The sequence below is a fragment of the Myotis myotis genome, unplaced genomic scaffold, assembly GCF_014108235.1.
Source record: "Myotis myotis isolate mMyoMyo1 unplaced genomic scaffold, mMyoMyo1.p scaffold_m19_p_10, whole genome shotgun sequence".
Taxonomy (NCBI): domain Eukaryota; kingdom Metazoa; phylum Chordata; class Mammalia; order Chiroptera; family Vespertilionidae; genus Myotis; species Myotis myotis.
In genome coordinates this window covers 50,818,255-50,840,005 of record NW_023416314.1, presented here as the reverse complement: position 1 = coordinate 50,840,005, position 21,751 = coordinate 50,818,255, and the positions used below count along the sequence as shown (strand labels likewise).

General features: G+C 37.0%; 1 protein-coding gene and 1 long non-coding RNA gene across 4 annotated transcripts in view; one reads left to right on the top strand and one right to left on the bottom strand.

The window, feature by feature from the left end:
- PDE3B (phosphodiesterase 3B) overlaps nucleotides 1-21,751 on the bottom strand; it is a 152,101-nt gene that overhangs the window by 32,368 nt on the left and 97,982 nt on the right. For 2 of the 3 annotated variants that reach the window (XM_036325500.1, XM_036325501.1), the window contains exons 3-8: nucleotides 21,032-21,280; nucleotides 18,219-18,361; nucleotides 10,681-10,787; nucleotides 3,085-3,298; nucleotides 2,451-2,527; nucleotides 207-358 (exon numbers count right to left, since the gene is read on the bottom strand). In XM_036325500.1, coding sequence (XP_036181393.1) covers nucleotides 207-358; nucleotides 2,451-2,527; nucleotides 3,085-3,298; nucleotides 10,681-10,787; nucleotides 18,219-18,361; nucleotides 21,032-21,280 — 942 coding nt within the window. The remainder of the gene's footprint in view (nucleotides 1-206; nucleotides 359-2,450; nucleotides 2,528-3,084; nucleotides 3,299-10,680; nucleotides 10,788-18,218; nucleotides 18,362-21,031; nucleotides 21,281-21,751) is intronic. The other variant, XM_036325502.1, reaches the window with a different exon arrangement.
- Nucleotides 1-21,751, top strand: part of LOC118664862 — a 153,412-nt gene that overhangs the window by 39,391 nt on the left and 92,270 nt on the right. The gene's annotated exons all lie outside the window — the stretch shown is intronic.

Genomic DNA, 21,751 nt, shown 5'->3' with positions numbered 1-21,751 from the left:
GTAAAATGAATGCACTTGGTTGTTCTCCGATAATGAGTTTAGAAGTAGTTACTTTTTTACCCAAGATTTTCTTTAATGTGATAGAGTGACTCTCAGTAAAAAATTTCAAAGTATCATAATACTAAAAACATTGTTCTGAGCAAAAATAACAAAACTAAACTATGCACTAATATTTCACCTTAACATAATTATATTATAAGTTTTACATTTGGTTGCTGTTCATTCTGTGCCTCTTCTGTTAGGTGATTATCATCTTCCAAAATTAATTTTCTGCAGTCTCTGTCCTCTGTTTCCACTTCTTGTTGAGCTTCTGTAAGGTTGAGTGATTCTTTTGAGAAATTGGTGTTGTCTTCATCACCTTACAAAAAAAGTCATATATAAAAATAAAACTTCCCCTACATGGATAGTTTTGTAAGAAAATTATTTGAAAAAATATTCAGATAACGTGAACCATTATGGCGCTAAATCTAAATAAATGACATTAAAACATTAATTACCATTAATCCTATCTTGCTGGACAATTTGGCCCACGCATCTTGTGCTCGGGCAGTACAAACACTTCACCTGATATATCTACTCATGGATGAAAGGGACGAGTGGATAGTCTTTATAAAAGTGAGAACAAAAAGAAGTCCCCAAAACATTTTTTACAAATTTGATGTAAACAATTTCTAACATCTGAAATGGTTTGTATTTTGAACCTGAAAATAAGATTAAAGCACATCTAAAAATCAAAGCACATATTAAATGTAAACTGTAATTAAAATTAAGAGAAAAGGAAAGAAAATATGCCATTGAAGCAAGTTATAAAAGAATATAACATCTAGGTAAAAAAATTAAAACACAGTATCGTAAGTGTGAATTATTTCTCTACCAAGGTGATTAAAAATATCCTTTTCTCAAATCACATGGAAAAGAGAAGCAGCACTGTTAGCTAAATAGTATTCATCCAGAGGTATAAAAGTATTCCTATTTCTTCTATTTGTAATATCCTGAGCAAAAAACTTTTCCAAAACTCATCAACCGTAGAATACATAAGCTAATGTACTCAATTGAACATTACAGAGCAAAGAGAAAGAACTACAATCACATGCAACAATACGTATGATTCTTAAAAATATAATGTTGAGCCCTGGCAGGTGTTGCTCAATGGTAGAGTGTTGGCCTATGCCCTGAAAAGTCTCGGGTTCAATTCCTGGTCAAGGTATCTGGGTTGCAGGTTCGATCCCCTGCCCCAGTTGGGACACATGTGGGAGGAACCCAATCGCTGTTATTACTATTTTGAGTGTTTTTATCATGAAGTAGTGTTGTTTGATTTTGTCATGATTTTTATGCATCTATTAAGATTATGTGTTTTTTCTCTCTTTTTTTAAAATGTGGTATATTATACTGATTGATTTCAAATATTAAACTGCCCTTGCATTTCTGGGATAAACATGTCTTCGTCATGATGTGACTGTTTTATATATTGGTGGACTCAGTTTGCTAGTATTATGTTAAGGATTTTTGTGTCTCTACATATAAGACATACTGGTCTGTAGTTTTCTTGTGATGCCTTTGGTTATGATATCAGGGTAATACTGGTCTTACAGAATGAGTGGGAAGTTTGCTCTTCTATTTTTTGGAAGAGGTATTTTTTTTTTAAAGAATTGGTCTTTATTGTTGTTTTTTTAACAGCACTTTAAAGTGTAAGAGCCAAAACTATTGAATTGCACACTTTAAAATGAATAACTATGTAAAGAGATTCCTAGGAGCCTACAATCCCTGAAAGGACCTACCTACTTCTGTACTTTTATATTCCTAGGGTGACACTACCAAAAGGACTGCTCATTTTACCAGTCCCTGGCCCTCTGGCAAACACCCTTTTGGCAGCCTCAAACTCCAGACTCACTCTTTTGGACTTCTATCCTCCTCCAGATCTAGTGGTATTTCTGAGAAGCTTCAAGCAGATTTTTTTGTTAATAATTTGTACAGCTTTTCTACCTACCTTCAGGGAAATGTTGGTGCAAGTTAACTATTACTGGAAGACTGATAATCAATTGTTTAATGTTATAAAACTACTATAATTTTATCACCATCGATATTTTTTTGTTTGAGCATAAAAAATATTTCAGAATGATATGATTAAATTTTAAAATAAGTCCTTTCTGTGCCATAAAAAATTATGCAAACCTTTTGGCATTAGATTATGCAGTACAAATTTCAACATTATTATACTTTATTTTGCTATTTATGAGCCAAACCCATCATCTAAGACAATATTCATTTGTACAGCCATTTTTACTCTTCAAAATACTTTCACCATCTATTATTTATACTTTTCTCTTAATAACTCCTCTCTGAAGTAGATAAAAAACACCATAATGTTTATTTTAAAGGTGGATAGAAAGAAGTTAAACTCATTTATTCATCCTAAAAAGTAATGTAAAAAATTGCTCATAAACACTCACCTAATTTCCCATTGCAGTAGTCTGTACTTGACTCTGATTCAGATGTTGAAACATATTTCAGTATTTGATGTCCACAGCTTATAAAATAAAATAGAAATATATATGCATATATAAACATCTATATATAATATATGAGAGAAAATTTTAAAATCTAAGTACAATTATAAAAATCTGCTCAATTTTTAACCAAGGTCCCAAATGCAACACACTCTAATAATACAATCTCTATAAATTTAAAAGGATTTATCTAGAAGGCATCTGTGTAACCTGAAGAAAATAACATATTTTGAAAGTCAACATTGATGTTGGGAGTAAACAGTATCTAACAAGAAATGAGAATGAACACCATATGAACTGGGTATTATAAACAGGCACTAAAATAGTGCATACGAAGTAATTTTTTTATATTTACTGATATAATGAATAGAATACAACTATATTTCACTTCAGATGGAGACCATTTCATTGGAAAATGAATGCTAGCACTGAGATGAGTTTTATTTAGAATAAATTCTACTAGATAAATAAGGAAGAGAATATAGTCTTAATTCATCATCTAGTTATTATATAGAACTAGAATATTAGTAGTACTTTAACATATATTGTAAAACAAATAAACGTTTGGGAAGCTTACCTGTTACATACATTGCTATCAGAATTTCTAAGTTGTTGATAAAAATCTGGTAAAGTGGGTACATTGCCCAGAGATCTGTGTAAAGTAACACTTGGCTTAGTAAGAAAATCAGCAGTATCAGGAAACTCTATAGGCGATCGACTCGTTAGGGAGCCAGGAGACACTGGCGGTCCATGACCAGGAGAATTCACAGGACTCAGGCTGGGTAAAACACCTTGGAAAGTTAAAAGAGAGGAAAGAGATAGATAAATAATCATGCTTGTGTATGGTGTTTATTGTTTATGTTTGTGTACTTATAAAGAGTATTTTCCTTCTTTAAATAAAGCAAAGTATTTACAATTAAATGATAAAATAGACTTGTAGATGGAGCTCTATCTTCAAGACATTCTAGAAATTTAAGCAGAAAATAGACCATAGTGGTCATCATTAGTGACGGGATAAACACCCCGTGGCAGGATAGCACATTACAGGTGAATACTAAGAGTAGAACTCACATGTACATACTGTGTGGCACAAATTTTCCTAATTCTTTACCTTTTACATTTTGTGTCCCTGCCAGCTTGATTATCTACATGAGCAGAGTATTTTTACCAAATTTTATTGAATATTTTCCAGTACAATAAAATTCATTTTTATTCAAAAATCCAATTTCTTAATAGCATTAAGCAAGTTGAGCATATAATGAAAATTATATGTTGACACAACAGCATACCTCTTAAAATATGCAAATTTGTCCAGCTTATTTATTCAACAAAACACTTGAGAGTCTAGTACATGCTGGGAAATGTGCTGGGTTTCACAATGGAGAAAAAAATACCATCTCTGTAATTCAACACACCTAGAGTTTAGTGGAGAGTAGGAGCAAGTGCCTTGTGCTAAGGGAAAATCAGTGCTTCAGAAATGTGCTGAGTGCTTTGAACTAAGGTTGTATGGGTACATCGGGAAAGAAGGCAGACTTAACATTTTATTTGGAAATAAAGATCCAAGTAAATTATGAATCAGAGAGGAAAGCAAATAACAGTTATTAAGGACCTATATTTTTAGGCACAGAGGTGAACACTTAAGAGACTGTGTGAGATGGTTAATTTTATGTGCCTACTTAGCTAATGCCATGGTGCCCAGCTGTTTTGGTCAAAAAGCAGTCTAGATGTTGCTGTGAAGGCATTTTTCAGATGTGGTTAATATTTATATTAGTGGTCTGGGTAGAGCAGATTATCCTTCATAATGTGAGTTGGCCTCATTTTCAATTAGTTAAAGGCCTTAAGAGAAAAGGCTGAGATCTTCCCAAAAGGTAGGAATTTGCCTCCAGAGTGCCTTTGTTTTTTGTTGTTGTTGTTTTTAATCCTCACTCAAGGATATTTTTCCATTGATTTTTAGAGAGTGGAAGAGAGAGGGAAAGACAGAAACACATCAATTGGTTGCCTCCTGCACACACCCCCACCAGAGCCCGGGCCCTGGAGGAGCCTGCAACCGAGGTACATGCCTTGACCGGAAGTGAACCCGGGACTCTTTGGTCCACAGGCTGATGCTCTATCTGCTGAGCCAAACTGGCTAGGGTCAGACTGCCTTTGGACGCTGCTAGAATTTTCATGCTGGCAGCCTGCTCTAAAAATTTCAGACCTTATAGCCCTCACAGTCTCACAAAACAATGCCTTAAAATAAATCCTTTGTGCACCCCCTTCCTCTCTACATACATGCACATATATGTTATGTATGTTCACACACACACACACACACACACACACACACACATCCTAGCAGTTCTGTTTCTCTAGAAAACCTTGACTGATACGATGGAATTTTATTCAATCTTCACAGTAACCATGTGAGTTAAGTAGCATTTTCATTTTATATGTGAAGAAAAAATACTACCAAAAAAAAAAAGTTTCCCTAAGGAACTTAATTTAGTTAGCAGTTAACACTGTGAAGAAACACTCTAAAAAGGGCTGTCACTGCTGTTCTATTAGGTTAATTTATTGAGAGGCTCCTATAAATCTTATATGGGCTGAGTGGGGTTTTATAAATATTCTGGTCAGTGTAATGTTTCAGAAGAAGAAACTAAAGACTAGAGAGGGAAAGGGCCTTGCTTATCAAAGTCAAAATGGTTAGTTACTAACTGGATAAAAAAGCTCAAATTTTCAGCATTCTTTTCTCTAATTATACCAGCAAGTGTTAAAAAATCCAGAAAAATAGGCTGAGAAGACTAAAGGATAAATAACCTTAGGGTAGAAATTTGATACAGAAAAGCTTCAAGGAGAGGAAAAAATGGTAGAGGAAAACCTAGCAACCCTTAAGAAAGATCTCCTACAATATAGATCCATTTTTATTTTAAACTGTGTGCACATTATATTTTATATTTTATGAAATATAATGTGCACACAGAAAAGTTTCAACAGAAATGCTTATCATTCAAACTAAGACATAAAACACGGCTCTAGATCAGAAACCCTTCCTAAACTGCCCTCCCTCTCATTAAAGGAAATCATTATCTTGACTGTTGTAATACCGTTTTTCTTGCCTTTCTTTATATTTATACCATGTGTGTATATGTATCTTTTAACAATTTAGATGAGTTCTTCCCTTTTTTATCTTTGTAAATTATATCAGACTAGAGGCCTGGTGCACGAAATTTGTGCACTCGGGGGGTCCCTCAGCCCAGCCTGTGCCCTCTTGCAGTTCGGGAGCTCTCGGGGGATGTCTGAAAGCCCATGGGGAGTGGGCCTAAGCCAGCAGTTGGACATCCTTAGCACTGCTATGGAAGCGGGAGAGGCTCCCACCACCACCACTGTGCTCGCCAGCCGTGAGCCTGGCTTCTGGCTGAGCAGCACTCCTTCTGTGGGAGTGCACTGATCACCAGGGAGCAGCTCCTGCGTTAAGCATCTGCCCCCTGGTGGTCAGTGCATGTCATAGCGACCAGTCGTTCCTCTGTTCAGTCAATTTGCATAGCCTTTTATTATATAGGATAGTATATATAAATGCGTCTATGCCAGCCGTGGGCAAACTACGGCCCGTGGGCCGGATCTGACCCGTTTGAAATGAATAAAACTAAAAAAAAAAAAAAAGACCGTACCCTTTTATGTAATGATGTTTACTTTGAATTTATATTAGTTCACCCAAACACTCCATCCATGCTTTTGTTCCGGCCCTCCGGTCCAGTTTAAGAACCCATTGTGGCCCTCAAGTCAAAAAGTTTGCCCACCTCTGGTCTATGCCTTGCTTACTTGACATTTTAAAAAGATATTTCCACCCTAGCCAGTTTGGCTCAGTGGATAGAGCATCGTCCTGCGGACTCAAGGGTCCCAGGTTTGATTCCGGTCAAGGGCATGTACCTCGGTTGCAGGCACATACCCCAGTGGGGAGTGTGCAGGAGGCAGCTGATCGATGTTTCTCTCTCATCAATGTTTCTAGCTCTCTATCCCTCTCCCTTCCTCTCTGTAAGAAATCAATAAAATATTTTAAAAAAAAGATATTTCCATGTAGCAGCATGTGACTGTAGTTCATTCATTTTCAATGCTGTATAAGGCTGTCACATTTTACTTTCCCAGCAGCAATGTAGGAGTGTTCCACTTCTGGACATTTTTATCAACACTTGTTATTGTCTGTCTTTATAATTAAAGACATCAAAGTGGGTGTGAGGTCATAGTTCATTGCTTTTGATTTGCATTTCCCTAATTAATGATGCTAAACACCTTTTCATGTGGTTATGGGCCATTTTTATATCTTCTTTGGAGAAACTTCTATTCAGATTTTTTGCCCATTTTTAAATGAGATCTTTTGTCTTTTTATTATTGAGTTGTAAAACATCTTTCTATATTCTGGATACTAGTCCATTGTTAAATATATTATTTGCAAGTATTTTTTTTCCATCCTGTGCATTGTCTTTTCTTTTTAGGTGTTTGCTGAAGTACAGATGTTTTTAATTTTAATGAATTCCAATTATCAATTTTTTCCATTTATGGACTGTGCTTTTGGTGTCTTATCCAAAAACACTTTACTCAGTACCTACAGCCACAAAGATTTTCTATGTTTTCTACAAGTTTTATGGTTTAACCCTTATATTTGAGTCTAGGATGCATGTTGAGTTAATTTTTAAGTATGATGACATATGGAGTTCCAAATTCATTCTTTTGCATGTGTATATCCAGTTGTTCCAACACCATTTGTTAAAAACACTATTCCTTCCCCACTGAATTATCTTGGCACCCTTGTTGAAAATCAGTTGACCATGTAAAGGTTTATTTATGGAATTATTTTCTTAATTCCTGTTTTGCATTGTTTATTGCAAGTAAATAGAAATACAATTGATTTTTACATACAGATCTTGTATCCTGCCAGAGTGATGAACTTGCTTTCTGGTTGTAAAAGATGTTAACGAATTTCTTGGGATTTTATGAATATATGATTATGTCATCTGCAAATATAGGTTTAATTCTTTAATTCCTTTTTACCTAACTGCCCTGGTTAGAATCTCCAATCCAGTATTAAGTAGAAGTGGCAATTATTTTATAGCTTTTAAAATTATTTTATAATTTTATAATTTATAGTTCTCTTTGGTGAGGCATTATTGACATATTCTTCTTAAAAACTTAAGCTGTAATTTCCTTTAGTTCTTTGAACATATGTATAATAGCAGATTTAAAGTCATTGCTAAGCCCAAAAGCCAATTTCCCCCTCAGGGAAATATTTTGTTCTTTGTTTTTACTTGTATATATGGCAAAAATTTCTTGATTCTTTGCATGTTTCATAATTTTTTTTGAAAACTGAACATTTAACAATTCTGGTATCAGACTCTTCATACCCCCAAGGTTTGTTATATTGCTGGTTTTGTTTGTTTTATTGTTTCTGATTATTTGTTGAGTGACGCTCCTGAACTCATTATAAATAGATTCTGTTTTCTACTTTTATATGGTTGCCCTAGAGTTTGCAATATACATTTACAACTAACTTGAATCCAGTTTCAAATAACATTCTGTTAAAATAACAAAATAATGCTAATTCTTCCATTCTTGTATCATTGCTGTCATTCATTTCACTTATATATAAGCATACATAAATATATACATATACATACATAATATATACATATATATACTAGTATACACACACATAAAATATATATATAAGCACACAAGTTCAAATACATTGTTACTCTCATTTTAAACAAATTAAACAAGGGCAGCCTTTGTTATCTGTAGACCAAATAAATATAAGAAAAATAAGTTTTTACTTTACCTTGATTTTTTTCTTCTTCAATGCTCTTCCTTTCTCTATAGATTGAAACTTCTGACCTATTTTACTTTCCTTCTCTTTAAAGAACTTCTTTGAACATCTTTTGCAAGTCAGATCTATTAGCAACAAGTTCCCTCAATTTCTGAAAAAGTATTTTTCTCCTTCACTTTTAGAGGATAATTTTTCTGGGACAGAATTATAGGTTGGTGCTTGTTTCTCAAGACTAAATATTTCACTCTGTTCATTGTTTCTTTTCTATGTGTTCTAATTCCCTGTTGATCTTGTCATCTATTTTGTCCATCTTTCCTTCTATTTCTTTTAAAACATAACAATCAATATATATTTAGAAGTCCTCCTAGTGTCTATTTTTCTTGCTTATAAATAATATTTTCCTGACTCTTCACATTTTAGTTTTTATTGTAGGCCACACATTTATATAAAAGAATTTTGTGATTGTGCATCTTACTGCCCCAAATCACACACAGTGTAATTTAAAATCAGAATATCAGTGCTGTTCTCTTATGACTATGTTGTATCTATAAAATATTTCATTCAAAAAGTTTTAAAGCAAAAGGAGTAAAATGGATCAAAAGATACCAACTTCCAGTTATAAAACAAATAAGTCACGGGGATGTAATGTACAGCATGGTGACTATCCTATATAATAAAATAGAAACATGCAAATTAACTGTCCCTCCACTATACTCAAGCCATGCCCACAAGCTACACCCACCGCCAATGAGGAGCAAGTATGCAAATTAACCCAACAAAGATGGTGGCAGCCATGGAGCTAGAGTGAGCAGGAGGCTTGGTTTGCCCCTGGCGATGGAGGAAGCCAAGCTTCCCGCCTGCCCTGGCTGGCCCTGGGATCTGCTCAAGGCTACAAAGTTTCACTTATAGAAGATAAATAAATCCCAGAAAATAAGAAAAAAAAGAGAGGCTGGGAGCTTGGGTCGCCGGGGGGCGTGGCCAGCCTGAAAACAGCCATCAGCCCCTCACCCAGGCTGGACAGGCACCTCAGCGGGACTCCCCCACCCTGAAGGGGCTGTGGGCAGCCTGAAAACGGCCTTCAGCCCCTCACCCAGGCCGGCCACACCCCCATGGGGTGAGGGTCCCTGCTGGGGGGCTTGGCCAGCCTGCAAACAGCCATCAGCCCCTCACCCAGGCTGGCCAGGGGCCCCAGCAGGACCCCCACCCTGATCCAGGACACCCTTCAGGGCAAACCAGCCGGCCCCCACCTGTGCACCAGGCCTCTATCCTATATAATAAAAGGGTAATATGCAAATTGACCCTAACAGCAGAATGACTAGAAATGACTGGTCACTATGACACACTGACCACCAGGGAGCAGACGCTCAATGCAGGAGCTGCTCCCTGGTGGTCAGTGCACTCCCACAGGGGGAGCTCTGCTCAGCCACAAGCCAGGCTGATGGCTGCCAGCACAGCGGTGGTGGCGGGAGCCTCTCCCGCTTCCTCAGCAGCGCTAAGGATGTCCGATTGCAGCTTAGGCCTTCTCCCCGCTGGCAAGTGGACATCCCCTGAGGGCTCCTGGGCTACCAGAGGGATGTCTGACTGCAGCTTAGGCCCGATCCCCCGAGGTGTGGGCCTAAGCTAACAGGTGGACATCCCCTGAAGGGCCCCAGACTGCAAGAGGGCACCGGCCAGGCTGAGGGACCCCCCCCCCCCCCCACCGAGTGCACAAATTTTTGTGCACTAGGCCTCTAGTAGTTAATATTGTTTTGCATATTTGAAAGTTGCTAAGAGAGTAGATCTTAAGATTTCTCACTACAAGAAAAAATTTTTAACTATGTTGAGAGATACTAATTAGACTAATTGTGTGATCATTTTGCAATATATACAAAACATTATGTTCTACACATGAAACTAATGTAATGTTATAGATTAATTATACCTCAAATTAGTAAATAAACAGAAAATTCCTACTTAGGATGGCTAAGGATATATATATATTCAGGGTTCTTTCTACTCTCATGGTAAGACTTTTTTTTCTCTCCGTAATTTCCAGGCTACTGAATACCCTTTTCTGGGGATTTTCCCTTGTTCTGGATATGTGAGTCTGGGTCTGCTAAAATTCAGGTTAATTAAATAGATCTACCCCTCCCTCCCCCGCTCCCCCCACCGAATCCCTAGTGCCTAATAGAGTTCGTGGCATAGAGATACTAAAAATGGTGTCTGAATGAATGAGCAAATTGTGATCTAATAGCCAACTCAATTGCTTAGTCATGTTAACTTACAACACATAAAACAGTCTTCAAAATTAGTCACTAATGTGTAATAAAAAAATTTTGCACTACCATATACTTTGAGACCTCCCACATTTAAATCATAAAAAAAATGAGAACTTACCAGCTCTTCTTAGACCTATATGGTGAGATAGCGATATAGATGCTGACCTTTGCTTCGGGATTGTCAGTGGGTTTGAACTAAAAGGCCCATTTAAGTAGCCTCCTTGACTAAAAGGGAAAGACAATAGGTTAACAATTTTAAAACTGGGAAATTTCCTCATTTTTATTCATGGTCTTCAATTAGCAAATAATGGCTTTGCAGGCCATAAGGTCTCTGTTCCAACTACTCAACTTTGCCATTGTAGCATAAAAGCAGCCATAGACAGCAATAATTAAATATGACTGTGTTTCAATATAATTTTACAAAAATGGGTTACATTGCTAAACCCTAGCATATAGCTGGATATCGGTATCATCTGGATTGCTTCTTCCAACACAGATTGCTAGTCCCACCCCCAGGATTTCTGCTTCTGTAAACCAGGGTTAGGACCAGATAATTGGCATTTCTAATAAGTTCTTAGAGGAAATGCTAATGTTGTTTTCACTATTTTCTGTTCTCTCCACAGATACTGATTATCCATTAAGTCAGTCATTTTTTTAAAAAAATATATTTTATTGATTTTTTTTACAGAGAGGAAGGGAGAGGGATAGAGAGTTAGAAACATCAATTAGCTGCCTCCTGCACACTCCCTACTGGGGAGGTGCCCGCAACCAAGGTACATGCCCTTGACCGGAATTGAACCTGGGACCCTTGAGTCCGCAGGCTGACGCTCTATCCACTGAGCCAAACCGGTTAGGGCCATTTCTTTTTTTTTTAATTTTTATTGATTAAGGTATTACATAAGTGTCCTTATCCCCCCCATTACCCCCTCCCTCCCCCTACTCATGCCCTCACCCCCTGGTGTCTGTGTCCATTGGTTATGCTTATATGCATGCATACAAGTCCTTTGGCTGATCTCTCTCCCCCTTACCCCCACCCTCCCCTACCTTCCCTCTGAGGTTTGAGCATCTGATCAATGCTTCTCAGTCTCGGGATCTGTTTTTGTTCATCAGTTTATGTTGTTCATTATATTCCACAAATGAGTGAGATCATGTGTAAGTCAGTCATTTCTTATAACTGAAATATTTATTATAGGTTTTAGGGCTCTTATGAAGAAATTAAATATAGGCAGGCAATCATACCAATGAAACACATGAAGTTAACATTATATATTTAAGTTCTGACCTAGTGCCATGTGGCTATCAAGTACAACATAAATGTTACCTTCCTCTCAGACATTCACTAATCTGTTTTCTCCTGTTCACCATCTCCCAATGTGGGTACTTTGCCAGAGGCTCGAGGACAAACCTAGATTCTCTACTTTTCACTCAATATTTTTTAGTATAGGCTAGGTTCTCAAGCTCTTCCCCAATTCCTTCATCTTTTCTCCACTTCCAAACCCCATTACTCAAAAAAATCTATTTTTCTGTGACCAAAAGGTTTTTGTTCATGTCTCTGTTACAACATTTACCCATAGTTTGTCATTTCACTGTGTACAGATTCTTTTGCCTCACTAATTTCTGAATTCCTTTAGGGGCTATAAAACATCTCTACATTCACAGGGGATATAGCACAGTGCCTGATAAAAGGTGTTCAACAGATGATTGTGGAATAAATGAATGATCTCCTTAGGTTCCTAGTCTCACTTTTCTAGAGAATATATCTTTTCTGCTCCCCAATTTTGGGTGAATGGACTTTCTTTTGCCAACTCCTGCTTTAAAGCTCTCCTTGGGCCTTTTTTCTAAAAATCTAGTTTGTTCTATATCCTGCTGAGAGGAAAAAAAAATTCTGTATTACAAAAAGAAGACATATAAAACCAGTTGGCAACCAATTCATTAAAACTTTTTTATTAATAACAAAACTTATAATAATGTGCCATTTTGTGTATTGACCATATATCATCCATTGTTTTAGGTACTTTACATACTTTATCTCTGTTAGTCTCCTATTTTACAGATAAGGAAACTAAGGCTTCAAGAAGCTACGTCCCTAAATTCACTTGGCTAAAATAAAATTTCCAATTTCTTTGATCTAAAGTGTATGTTTTTTTCAACAGAATAATTCCATCTCTCTGTGTGTCTCTCCATTTGTAAAATTAAGAGATTTAGACTTAAGGACTTTTAAGGTAACATCTAGCCTTAGTGTCTATAATATTTTTTTTCTCAAACCAATAGTAATAATAATTTGTTGACAGTTTTACAAAAAGAGACAACATGCAAATGATACCAGCCAGTAAACTCATCTCCCTGTAAGTGCATAGCCATTCTTTGTATTTGAATATCCCTTGCCTCCATGTCTAGTGGGAGAGACTGGGAAAGAAGGCAACGATTATCCTGGCAAATGGTGGGATTGCTTCCGGACCCTCTGGGTCAGGATTGCAGGCACAGGTCATGATTTAGGTCAGTAGTCAGGAATTAAGATGTCTTCTGGTTTGGTTTGTATGACATTACAGAGCTCTGTCTGGTAGAATGCAGGGAGTGGAGCCTTCCTCTGGAAACCAGCCCTTTGGGGCAAGTTTTGCTGATTTATGCCTATAAAACTATGACTAAAAAGAAAATGATTTTTTATTGTAATAATGCTTGGCTTATGTATAATCTGGACTCTGGAGAATGGGTCTTTAAATTACTATACTGCAATTATGCTCAAGATTTTATGACTTTACATAATAAAGATGCAGGATTAAAAGGAAATAGATTAATAGTCCAGAGAAAAGGGAATTTGCCTGTGGCAGACAGCAGAAGTTCAGGAGAGGGGGACCAGGAAGATCTGGATGTTATGGCTACTGCTAGCATGGCCCCATGGCCCCTCCAGCCCTGGGGGATCTTCCTCCTTGCAGCAGGAGGTGAGCCTGAACTGGTCTCTCTGTCTAGAACCTGCCAGGGAACCAAATTTGGTGAAGGACAAGGTCCTACTGGGCCAGGGCAACACCCTTTGTGAAGACTTCCAGTGGGAGTAGGGCCAGAGGCCCAGCCCGCTGGATATTATTGGGCACATAACTACATTTCCTGCAGCAGATCTTTAAACTGGAAAAACTCAAGTCCTTCTTAAAGGGATGATCTTACTAAAATGACTGACCAGTTTAGGTCAGTGGTTAGAGTGTTGGCCTGGTGGACCGAAGGGTCACAGTGTTCGATTCCCCATCAAGGGCACGTTTTTCAGGTAACTCAGTTGTGGGTTCCCTGTCTTGGATCCGTGCAGGAGGCAACCAATCGACGTGTCTCTCTCTCCCCCGACCCCCACTTCCTCCTTCCCTTACACTCTCCAGAAATCTATGGGGAAAATATCCTCAGCTAAGGATTAACAGGAAACAGTTAAGAGAATTCCTGGAAATGGTGGGCTACCACCACATTTGGATTCTGACCGAACTTTGGGCTCAGTGCTAAACCACTGTATGAATATCAGAAAGGACCAGAGATGGCCCTTTAGAATGGACGAAGGAGTGCACTCAGGTTTTTGAGTCCCTGAAGGCGCACCTGGCTTCTGCACCAGCCTTGGGGCTTCCAGACCTACTAAAGCCCTTTCAATTATATGTTCATGAAAGGCAGGGCGTTGCCCTAGGATTCCTCATCAAATGCTTATTGACATTCCACAATCCATGGCATACTTGTCAAAGAAACTAGATCACACTGTCCTAGGGCGGCCAACCTGCTGGAGAGCTGTGGCAGCCACCTGGGAGCTTTTATAGGAAGCGGAAAAGTTTTCCTGGGAAGTGTCTATCCCCATTTACATATCCCACCAAGCGATGAGCTGCTAGAGAAAAAAGGGAATTTGTGGCTCACTGCTGTAAGAATGGGCAGGTACCAAACAATTCTTCTCAAGAATCCCAACATCTCCCTCAAAACTGTAAGTTAACTCCTGCCTACTTTCTCCCGACTCGTCTCTGCCACGCTAATGCATGACCATTCTAAAATAATTGTTGAAGTTTATTCTGGCAGAATTGATTTATAGAACCTGCCACTAGAAGAGGCAGACTGGACTCTATATGCAGGTGGAAGCAGTTAGATGGAGAAAGGAAACAGGTTACTTCCAATACCAAAAGAGGTTACCACTGGAAACCTCTGCTCAGAAAGCTGAACTGATTGCACTGACACAGGCATTAGAATTTTCATACAAAAGAGAATGAATGTGTATACCGACTGGAGGTATGCTCTCCTAATTTTGCATGCACACTGTTCGGTCTGGAAAGAAAAAGGACGATTAACCTCCAATAAGAAGGAAATTAAGCATGCCACAGAAATTTTAAAATTATTAGAAGCTGTCATTTATAGGTGGCAGCTATGCACTTCTCCAGCATCAGAAAGAGGACGCTGAAGTGGCTAAAGGAAACAATCTGGCTGAAGGAGCAATGAAAGAGGCTGCTAAAGCAACGTTCACAGTGCCTTTGGTACCTGTTCTAGACTTGTCACAATTTGGCCCTGAATATTTGACTGCAGACTTAGAGAAAGCTAAGAGCTGAGGTTTTGATGAAGAAGCTCCTTATAGTAGACTAGAGGCCTGGTGCACGAAATTCGTGCACGGGAGAGGGCTGTCCCTCAGCCTGGCCTGCACCCTCTCCAATCTGGGACCCCTTGGGGGGTGACCGACTGCCCTCCCCTGCTGGCCTGATCTTGCCCCCAACTGCCCCCCCCCAGCCTAATGGCCCCCAACTGCCCTCCCCTGCTGAACATCTTGTGACAGCCTTCTTGTGAGGGTGGCCATCTTGTGATGACATCGCATGAGGGCCTTGCGCCACCGAGACTTTTATTATATAGGATGAGCTCAATTTTTAAAGATGTACAGAAATGAGAGTAAAGGGCACAAGTAAAGGGGAGCACAGGAGAGGACAAGTGAAGCTTGACTGAGTTTCAGTTAGAGAAAGATAATATTGGAGGTATTTTTATGTTGTCAAGCAGTGGCCCTTTTAATTAAGTAAAAGCTCAAGTCCTTTTAAGAGATGACCAAATCCTTAAGTGGCTATTCAAGGAGGAATAACTCTTCCTCTTGCTTATGGTTTTCTTCCCTAAGATTCCTCTTATCATAGCTATGATAAGGTTTAGAATACTTTACTTTTTTTCTCCAGGCAGCGCATGAAGAAAAGGAAAATTTAAATATTACTCTGTACACAAATAAGCTAGGCTGGAAATTATAATGCAGCTTAAATTTCAAATGGAGTTAAAATTGTCAGAAAACTTCAAGGAAAGTCATTGCAAGACTACTTATCTCTCTTATTCTTTTAGTCCATTTAACTTTTCCAAGGAAGGGGTCATCTTTGTCCTGAGTAAATAACAGGGTTTTGAATCCCAGGTTAGGAATTTGGGTACAATTCTACAGGCACTGGTCCAAAAATTTAATGACTAGAAAACCTATAATCAAAGTTTTGTTTAAGGAAGATTTCTGGTTGAAGGTTAGGAGATGGATCAGAGAGTTAAGGATATTAGAAATGGGAAGACCAATTAGGAGGATAATTCAGTAGCCCAAGTAAGGAGTAATGAAAGCATGAAATGGTGTAGGCAAAGTGAGACAGGAGAATAAGCAATAGAGAAAAAAAGAGAATCAAAGATAGAGTTGACAACTGATACCTGCGGAATAAGGAAACAGGATGCAAAGATAACACCGTTTTCTGGGTAAGTCAATTTTGTAAGCAACCAGAGGGAAGCTCTGTGCCAGGAAATAAGACCAGAATGACAGTAACAAAAAAGCAACTGGGGGGCTGAGAAATTTGGTTTCAGACACTTTCAGGGAATAAGAGGTTCAATAATGAAACAATGTTGAAAGCAGAGTCAGGGTCATTGAAGATCACAGAGAGGCTATGATCAGAACCCAAAGCTGCATCCAAATCAAGACTCACAAATCTAGGATATGTGATCTCAGCTTTTGAGCACTCTACTAAAGACAGGATGGATGTCTCATGATTCCAGAGTCACAAGTCTATTACTTTTGTGCTAAACAAAATATCACCATACTTTAAAGATAATTAACTTTGCTGTTTAATATGACTGCTCTATATGTCTATATGGTAGTCACATATAGCTCTACATTTTAATTAAATTCATATTTAAATTCAGTTGATCAGTCATACTAGATACATTTCATGTGATTAATAGCTAGGAACTACCATACTGGTGAGATATACTAGTAAAATATTCCCATCATCACAAAATTTCTATTGGACAGCGCTGATCTAGAAACATGAATTTCAAAAGTAGTAATGGCTGTAAATGCTTCATATCTTCCCATCTTATCCTATGTTCAAAGTAAGCTCCAGCTTCTCCACATTAAAAAAATTACTTCTAACCTTATCTCTTTAAAGTAGATGTTCCATAATATCACCAATATCTTTATTCTCCAAATTCCTAAAATCTTTTATGACAGTTAAGTATATCAAATCGGCCTACATATACCTTTATATGAACACTTTCCAGAGTTAAAGATAGTTTTCTTTGGACTGTGTTTTTATTTTGATATCCATCATTATTTAATTGCAAATGTATTGCTGTTACATTAGTGTGATAGAAAATAAAAAACTGAATCATTTTCATCATTGTTTCTTAAATCCAATATTCTCAAGATGATGTTTCCCATAGTTAAGAAATATCTTTCATATTTTCAGTTTCTAACATCACTTACTTCCCCATATCCTGATTCCATTAGGGAAAAAAACAAACAAAAACTATCATGTTCAGGCTCTGAGCAAGCTTTGGACCAAAGCTCATTTTCCTGTACTGTATTCATACCTCAATCCATTCCTGTTTTATATACCATTTCACACAATAGTTTCAATAAACAAGAAGCCCATCTATTTCAATATATTATAGAAGATTCAAATTAATAAATCACTAAATAATCTGGAAAATTGTAATTATTTGGTCATAATTCACATATAAATACTAACCAATTTTAACAAATAGCTATGATCCAATTCTGCCACCTAGTGTTATAAATGTGTAACTACCTAGCTCAAGCTAAAAGTAAAACATGCTCAGTGAGAACAGTGGTTTAACAGGAAATTTACACTAATACCAATTTTAATATAACCAGGTGACTGACTAAATAGAAGCTTATCTTTCCTGATCACAAGAGAGCACTATCTTTTCTGGCTTTTAAGACAAAGCACTGAATCTTTTGTGATCAGTGTAAAGGATATATTTACATTCAGATTTTGGCTCCTGGCATTTTCTCAGTTTCATAGTTACTGGTGCCTTTCAAAGATACTTAACATCTGAGAATGTGCTCCTCCTCTCACAAGTCAGTAACTGTTGCCCTACTTTAGGCATCATGCACTGGACCTAGTGACCGCTTCTGTGGTGGCCACCTCTACTAATTTATAAGCTTTCCCAGCACCCTGTACTAAATGGATCCTAACTTCCTTTCAGGTCCCAACTTACCTAAGTTTGGGGATAAGACAGGTCCTTCTTTTTAAGAATCACTTTCTCTATTATGTCATATTAGGTATGCTGTCCTATACCTAAACAAGTACGTCGACTGTTCCTTTCCGCTTTTAGAACTATTTCAAACTTCATTCACAGAAACAAACCAATGTATCAGATTCAGATTTCTTTAACAGGCTCTGGTGATTTTACCTGGAAAGGCCAACTTCTTGGTGAGGCCTTTTGCCATTATTGCGTTCCCACCTTGAAGGAGGAGGTTCGACAGGGGGCAGACTTGAAGTTCCCGAGCTCCTCCTCAGCTGTGGAGTTGGTAAACTATTCCTACTGTGTAGTCCCTGTTGGATAATTGAACAGTGAATCGCCACCCTATAATATCGGTATATGTATTAAAGATGTCACATAAAAATCAATACAAAGTATATTTTTAATATGTACTGGAGAAACAGAACATTTTATTCTGAAAGTATGTCAATTTTGCTCCAAACTTCACATTCTATACTGTTCTACTTTATCCTTCTAGTACTAAAAAATGATATCTGAGCTCCCTACAATTTAACTAGATATTTTTTCTTTTGCACACTTTATTCCTCGTATCATGAGAAATAAACAGTTGATTATTTTAAAAGTAGATATGAAAGATGTACCCTAATAAACAACTTCAGAGGACAAAATTAAGATCAGGGATTGTCCTGAACCTTTCATATTTTCAGTCCAGGGCTAATGTCCATAGAGGTTAATCTGGAGAAACTAGGATTCTGAGCTATTTTTTGAACAAATGACTAAATCCAGAACACCTTCAGCCTTAATACAGTTTTACCTTAATTTTTGAAAATGTTCTATTTTTTGCCACTGTGAATAGGTGTTTTACTGAGATATACAGAAAAGTTTCTTTCTTATGAATTTCCTCTACCAGCACACACTGAAACCATCTCAGAGAGATAAAGATCTCTTACAGTTTTCCCAAGGATGTTGATTTAGTAAAGGTTTGTGGTTAGTTAGAAATTTAGGTTCATATAATCTGTCTTGTTTCTTAGCACAGTATATGAGACATTTATATTAAAGTATCTATTCCAACTCCCTTTTCCTTACTAGTTATTTTTTCATAAATACTATTCTTTTCTTAAGTAACATTAGGCTTCTTCTTTTCCAAAAGCAGAGACAAATTAGATATAAAATTCAAACAAGAAGTTTCAAGAACACTACGAAAAATAAAGGTTACATCCTGATTCTTATCTGACTTACTTTTACCAATCGATTCCAGTACCCAAAATAAGCCCGATTAACTAGAAATGTTCAAGAAATGAAGCATTTAGGCATGCTCTTTAATATTATTGTTTAAGTGCTTCTAAAATGTACAGGTACACTTTTCTACACAGTAAACATAGTAACAATAATGCTATCAATTATGATTTTATGATTAAGATTTTTTTAAAACTACTTTTTTAAAATTACTAAACATCAAATGTCAATGGGAAATACAAAGGAAGAGCAATAGAAAAAGTGGAAACTAACTCAAGAATATATTAGCTCTTCTACTGATGAATTTGTTGTTACCCCATGATTAACCTCTAAGTATCACTGTTATAGTTGGGTTTTGACTAAGCAGGTGATACTGTATATACTTTAAAAAATAAAAGCATCACAGCCCTGGTTGGTGTGGCTCAATTGGTTGGAGCATTGCCCCGTGCACTGGAAGGTTGCAGATTCGATTCCAGATCAGGGCACATACCTAGTTTCGAGTTTGATCCCCAGTAGGGGTAGGTGCAAGAGGCAACCAATGACTGTATCTCCTCACCTCAATGTTTCTCTCTCTCCCTCCCTCTCTAAAAACAAATAAATAAAAGCATCACATAAATACCTATGATCTAGCTCTGATCAATAATTATCAAACGTTTGCCCTAATCGGGCTTGCTTAGTTTTTCAACATTTCTATACCCTAATACTGAGAACAAAATGAAATTAACTGATAATCAAAATCCCTCCAAAAAGTATATTTAACTTTTCCTAAGCTCTATATACACTATTCTGAGTAAACAAAAACAAACTGATTTGAATTTTATCTTCTCTTGGTTAGTTTCTTTACCTGTAGAACAAAGTAGTTAAACGAGAACAATGTCCAAAATGTTTCCATTTTTAGTTTTATGATTTTAGCAATTGGTAAAGATATTGATAGTCAAATAAAACAATTAAAAGCACTCTGGACAAACACAATGTATGCCTTTTTAGAAAATGAAATTAATCCCATTTTTGACGATGGAAAAATCAATGCCTACTGGGCTGTAGCAATTTCTAGTGGGTAAAGAAGGGGGGGAAGCGTTTTTTAAAAACGTAAAAATTAATTTAAAGTACATAATGCATAAAATGAACATTATAATGATCATTTCTTCTTGGTTCAACAAGAACAATCCCAGGAGTCTAAAGAATAAAATAGATTAAAGACATGACTACACTACTAGTACAGTGGGGCCTTGACTTACGAGTGTCGCGACTAACGAGTTTTTTTGAGATAGGAGCCATCTCTAGGCCGATTTTTTGCTTTGAGTTGCAAGCTCAAAAAAATTCGGGTTATGAGTCAGCTTCAGATACCCCACCGCTAGTTGGCGCAGCAAACGTCACAGTGATTTGACATACGAGTAATATGAGTTATGAGCTCCGTCACGGAACGAATTAAACTCGTAAGTCAAAGCCCCACTGTATGTTGTACAAGTCTGGATTGCTTTTTTGCTCTAGTACTTTAAAAACAACAACAATAGCAATAAATAGTTGTTACTGCTGCAGTTGTAACTGCTAATTACAGCAATGCTATTTGGAATAAAAATTGAATACTTGTTTCAAATTATTTGAGATTATAACTACTTTTAAAGATCCAAGGAGCTCAATATACTGGAAAAGAAACTGATCCTTGAAAAAGAAATTTCAGGTTAGATAAGATTTTAAAGAGCAGTTTTAATTTGAAAATATAATCAAATGTGATACATCGGGCTGGCTGATTACTATGTTTTGACCTTGTGAAGTTTTCGGTCTCCTCTCTCCGCTGGGTCCTCTATTTCTGAGCAAGGGTAAAATCCAGGGAACGGTGTGAGAGGAGTAATCTTTGGCCTACAGGAACCTGAGAAAGCACCCATCAAGCTACTGATGCTCCGTAGGGAAGAAATGACTTGAGGGGGAAGGGTTGGATCAATCAGAAGATCTGACACCATATTACGAGCCTCATTTAGCACAGAAAGATCAACTCCACTTCCACCTCCAGAATTCTAGAAAAGAAAAGTAAAATTATATATTTGTTACACAGAAAATTCAACATTTAAGATAAACTTCCTCTATTTTAAAGTCAAGGTCTATTCTAATAATATCTAAATAACTTAATTCTATTAAATATTAATATTCATTAATTTGGACAGGATATAAATGATATAACAAATGGTATAATTATCACTTTAAAATTTTTGATGTTGATGTAGCAGATAATGTGAATTTTAATTTTTTCTATATTTTTCATTAGCTTAGCTATATTTAATAGTATTCATTACTTACTATAACTAGCATAAAACTAAATTTGTAATAATTTCAAAATCTACAATTAGAGGATTGCATTAGTTTATTGATGATTTCTTTTCCTTTATGTCAAAATTTCTTTTAAACATATATAGCATTTCTTTCATTTACCTTTGTCACTCTAGCACAGTGACAAAGCTTTGTTACAAAGATGAGTTTGAAATCTAGAC